The following is a 5482-nucleotide window of genomic DNA, read 5'->3' as shown; positions in this document are numbered from 1 at the left end:
TACTGTAAATGTGAGAAATAAGCTGTAAATGTGAGAAATATACTGTAAATGTGAGAAATATACTGTAAATGTGAGAAATATACTGTAAATGTGATAGATGTACGCTGAAATGTGGTCTTGTTATTATGTATTCTTGATTGAGGTTCCGTTGGCTCTGACATTCATCCATCTATCACTCACCTCAGTCACACCAGATGAATGCGTGCGTTATAAACCTAATATCGATTCCAGTGTCTCCCCTGCACTGACATGACCGAGGCGGGTCACCTCGCTCAAATTCTCAGTCGCTATACACAGAAATACTCCGCGTCGATGACGAAAATCGTTCAGAATAGCTTAGAATGCACCAAATTGCACCATTTTTTCAACAACAACAAAATTTCGGAGAAACCCGCTAGCTGGGCAGGGGCCTCGAAACACGCAAACACCAAACAAACTGACAACCTCACAGACCTCAGGGGAAACACTGGACTCTCTGGATACGTGGATAGAGCGGAGGCCGTGAGTCGTGAAGACAATAACAATATATATGATCACAGATTATATATATAAATTTATAGAGATATGTGAGTACTGCTCTGCAGGTAAATATGACAGTTCCAGGCTAACAAGTAAGAACTATCATTTTTAGCCGTTAATTTTCTATACACGGAAGATAGGGGTACTAAAAGTTACTGCTGTCACTGTGTTTCATGTGAAGATGACTCCCAAGGAGAGAGAGGAAGCCAGGAAGGAGGTCGCCGTCCTGTCTCGCATGAAGCACCCTAACATTGTGTCATACAGAGAATCATTTGAGGGTAAACGAATTACACATTAGTCTTTGACAAACACAGTTCATTCGTAATGGTCTATTTCGTTATCACATTTCCTTTATATGGTTGGAGGTAGCATGCAATTGCAATGACTTGAAAACATTCGCATTATTGGACTGCAGTGTAGACTAAATATTTATGGTTGATTGTGCTTCAGAATCAGGACAGCTTTATATTGTGATGGACTACTGTGATGGGGGAGACCTTTACTCTAAGATAAATCTTCAGCATGGAATACTTTTTACAGAGGATCAGGTAAATCTGTGCAATTCTAATGTCAGCAGTGACAGTGTAAACTTCTGCCAAAGTAAGCAAGATAGTTTCCTGTGAGATTTTTACATATCCTACTCGTGCTCCTGTGAGAACACAATTCCACATAGTTTCTATGTGATATTATGTTCCATAAATACATAGCTACGTTATAAATATGCATCTTCAATTTTATATACTTTTTTTACGAGTTCTAGTATATACTTTGAGAGACTGAAGACTGATGGTAACTTGATGTAAGCTAGTATGTTGTGCAGTTTACATTAAGAGTGAATACTGTGGTGCAGTGAATGTCATTAAACCAGACATTTAATATTATACTTACAGATATTGGACTGGTTTGCACAGATCTGTTTAGCCATCAAGCATGTACATGACAGAAAAATATTACATAGAGATTTGAAGTCGCAGGTATTTTACTTCCATATTTGTCCACTCAAATTCATATTCTTTATAGACGTATAATTTCGCATGTAGAACTTAATCAGATGGTGATAGCAGGGTGGGAAATTAACCTTTTTTGTCTGTTAGTTACGCAGACTAGTAGATTTTATAATCTGATAATCTGTGAGGAATTCTGATAGCTCAGAATTTTGGTATTCCGTGATTTTGCCAAAAGGAGTGGAGTCTGTCTATGTCACGCTATGCTGTCTATGGCTCGTAGGGTCTATGTCCCCCTGACCTCTGTTTGACCTGGCTCGTTTAGCTATTTCTGACTAACCCTAACCCTAACCCTAACCCTATATATATATTAGTCAGAAATAGCTAAACGAGCCAGGTCAAACAGAGGTCAGGGGGACATAGACCTTATCTGCCTGCCTATGCTATGCTAGTATAAGCAGCAAATGTCACTGCATCCTTGTTATGGATCAACGTGCTTGATACTATAGTTTTAAGTATATTTGATAATTGGTGGTTTAACTTATTTAAAAAGATGTTGTAAAAACAACTCACAAGAAGAAGAAATAAGGTAGATTATGATTTCATTCATTTGTGTTAGTCAAAAACTGTCCGACAGAACAAATTTAAGTTTTCATTGACAGTCAGGTAGTCCACTGGACTAGTTGTTACTGCAATCTACTCATTTGTAATTAAATTTGGTAATTTTGGACTAATAGACTACCATTAATTTTGAACAATGTAATAGTACTCCATTATCTGTATTTTGCACTAGCGTACATGGGTTAATTGTTGTCCAATCAACATTGTTCTGTTTCAGAACATATTTTTAAATAAGAGTGTCATCGTACAGCTGGGTGACTTTGGCATCGCACGAGTGCTGAACAGGTCTGTGTCAAAGCTTGTCAATCCAGTGTACAAAACATACTATACTAATCATTGGTGTAATAACTTTTATATGCTTTATGCTGTGGCTGGATTAATTTACTCACATCAAAACACCAAAGCAACTGTAACAATTTTCACTGCATTTTCCCGCATTCTGTTCCGAGTGACATTGATTTTATATCGTAGAGGGGCACGCAAGTAAACAAACGTGTGGACAGTCGGCCTAGTTCTTTAAATAGTAGTTTGTTCACTCGAGATTGACGGTTGCTGTCAAATCTGGGTAATGCCTTTTGTGTGCGTTTTCCGTTGCAGCACGACAGATTTTGCGAAGACCTGTATAGGGACACCGTACTACCTTTCACCGGAGATCTGTGAGAACAGACCTTATAACCACAAGAGGTATAATGACTTCTTTATTCACAGTGCAGTGATGATGGTAGGAACAAATTAGCTCAGGTTCAGGGAAGACAGATAAGTAGATGATTTGCACCCCTCTATGTGTATCTGTTTCTATTCTCAACTTTGGAAGATGCATTAATGATAACCCGACCCCTTTTATCCTGGTCTTGATCATTTCTGTGATATATGTTTAAACATTTTCAGCTGTATATATCTGATATTCAGTCTCCTCTAGGAATTGAAATTTAGAAAGCAATACAATTTCGTTACACACTACCTACCTTAACATTGTGTGAACTTGGTTGACTTGTAAAAACAATTCGTTCATTAGGCATGTTTAGTAGATAGCTTGTCTACTTAAAGTCTTAGAGGTAGCTTGACAAAAACCCGTAATTGATCAGCAAAGTTTATGGTTGTGAAGCCCGGCGCACACAGGTGAAGGAATCTTTTACCTTCAGTAAAATGCATGCTGGGTCAACAATACTCACAGCGAAAATATTTCAGCGCTTCGACCGCATCACGTGAAAGTAAAATACTCGAGGTATAAGTGGTATATCGATCACGTGGACTGTGCGACTGCCCTACTGGCCGCAATGATTTAAACGCATTGCGTGGAGTACCAGTGTTGAGTAAATCTTACGCAGACTAGCCGCACACGTTGAGATATTTGCATGCATGAGCTCAAAAATTATCCAACGTGTTGTTATTGAGTTCTTCTTGATGCATGCATCAGAAAAATCACGGAGAATTCCATATTTTGAGACGATCAACTTACCTTCAGTCCAAATTACTCGACGTGTAGCTGCGCAGGCTGGGAATTGACTACGTCACTGGAAATATTTCATATGGTGAAATATTGTAAAAATAACGGGACTACAGTATCGTCATAATTACTTACTGATACAGATTGTTTCTTTGAATAGTGCAAACACTAACATCCTAAAACCTGCGACGATTTGATATTATGATCCTAGCATTAATGCTTGCGGATTGAGGCTATGGTATGAGTCACGAGTGTCTGTTCACATAGAACACATATCAGTAAAATGGAAGTATAATGCGTGCAATTTAAACATAAAACGTGAACAGAATTATTTATTTATGTTTATTTATTTTTTTTCTCATGTATTTACGGTGACGTAATCACTTTAAAGGGGCATGCACATATCGTGTGCTGTTGTTCAATTGACATGAGTATTGATTCTATGCTGCTCATATGTTTTCAGTGATATCTGGTCACTGGGCTGTGTCCTGTACGAGCTGGCCACCCTCAGACATGCCGTGAGTATAGCAACACGTTACTTGTAACTTTATTTCTCATTTGAATCTGTACAGCAGTTGTTCTTCACATTTTTTGAGTCATGGACACATTTTAAATTTCAAATTAAAACTAAAAAAAAATATCAAATTCAAATTCAAATTTTAAATTTCAAATTTTAAATTTTATTTGGGAATCTGGTGAAAGCTACGGACCCCTCGCCAGAAAAATGAACATAAGCACATGAACACATAATTTTGTTTACGCCTGGTTCACGGACACCCTGAAGCCCATCCACGTACCCCAAAGGGGTCCATGGACCACAGGTTAAGAACCCCTGCTGTACAGTGCGCGTGTTTGTTTGGTCGGATCCACGGATCTCGATCCACTGGATCGAACCCTAACCCAAACAAACGCAAACTCACTTTCAACGGTTCGCGTTTCGCTGTGACCTATCACGGGATGGTTAATAGCAATGAACAAGCTGTGATTGGCTGAGGTGCGGGCCGCCATATTGGATTCCGTTCGAATCCACCTCGCTAATAATATAAGGGTCGGGTTCGGTGGATCGAGATCAAGTGATCCGACCAAACAAACAGTCAGATCCAAGGATCCAGTGGATCGAGATCCGTAGATGCGACCAAACAAACACGCCCAGTGTTGTATGAAGATTGCAAGCAGGCTTTCATTCTGGGAGACTGCTACTGTGTGTTTGATAGCTGAGTGTCTGCGTGATGGTGTGAGATTCGCAGCAAGCACCACATGGGTGCAAGCTTCACTAGACTGCCCCCATTAATGAGTTCCTCTTTGTCATATAGACGTGCACGATTATACTCACTAGAGCAGCAAGTGAGTCTTATTAAAATAATTTACGCTGACCCATATTGGCTCACACCCGAGAATCGGAATCAGTTTACTGCAATTAAGGATCAAATAAGGATCAATTAAGGAAATCAATTAAGGATGTTCATGAAAGCAAATGGCCAGGTAGTTTACACTCATTCTGTAGCAAGGTGTACAGTGTTTCACAGCTACTACCAGCCCACTGTTGGCAGTTCTGTTCCATTCACAGGGTTTCCTTCTGCTATCGTGCCATATGCGTCTGGGACATACTCACCCATTAAATTTTTACTTAAAACATAACTCTTCATTTCTTTTTGTTTCTTTCCTTTTCTTTTTCTTACTTTAAAAAAAAATACCCCCCAATTTAAAAAAAAAAAATTTTGTTTTAAAAAGTTTTTACCAACTTTGTGACTGTGTGCTCGTCGCGTGTGTTTCAGTTTGAAGCGGGGAACATGAAGAATCTAGTGTTGAAGATCGTGCGTGGCTCATACCCGCCCGTGTCGAACCGCTATACGTACGATCTGCGTATGCTCATCGCTCAGCTCTTCAAGAGAAACCCCAGGTAAACACAGACTAATACCCCGTACAGACTACGAATTTTAGCGGGCGTCAG

The 5482-nt window shown here is 39.4% G+C and overlaps 1 protein-coding gene across 1 annotated transcript in view; it reads left to right on the top strand.

Moving 5' to 3' along the window:
* The window catches only part of LOC106807299 (serine/threonine-protein kinase Nek1-like), a 14078-nt gene that overhangs the window by 223 nt on the left and 8373 nt on the right, over window positions 1–5482 (top strand). The window contains exons 2-8 of the mRNA XM_014809605.1: window positions 701–797; window positions 970–1067; window positions 1410–1493; window positions 2302–2369; window positions 2682–2768; window positions 3995–4049; window positions 5307–5431. Coding sequence (XP_014665091.1) covers window positions 701–797; window positions 970–1067; window positions 1410–1493; window positions 2302–2369; window positions 2682–2768; window positions 3995–4049; window positions 5307–5431 — 614 coding nt within the window. The remainder of the gene's footprint in view (window positions 1–700; window positions 798–969; window positions 1068–1409; window positions 1494–2301; window positions 2370–2681; window positions 2769–3994; window positions 4050–5306; window positions 5432–5482) is intronic.

Source organism: Priapulus caudatus, unplaced genomic scaffold, assembly GCF_000485595.1.
Source record: "Priapulus caudatus unplaced genomic scaffold, Priapulus_caudatus-5.0.1 Scaffold207, whole genome shotgun sequence".
In the NCBI taxonomy this organism is placed as follows: domain Eukaryota; kingdom Metazoa; phylum Priapulida; class Priapulimorpha; order Priapulimorphida; family Priapulidae; genus Priapulus; species Priapulus caudatus.
This window is presented reverse-complemented; position numbering and strand designations above follow the sequence as displayed.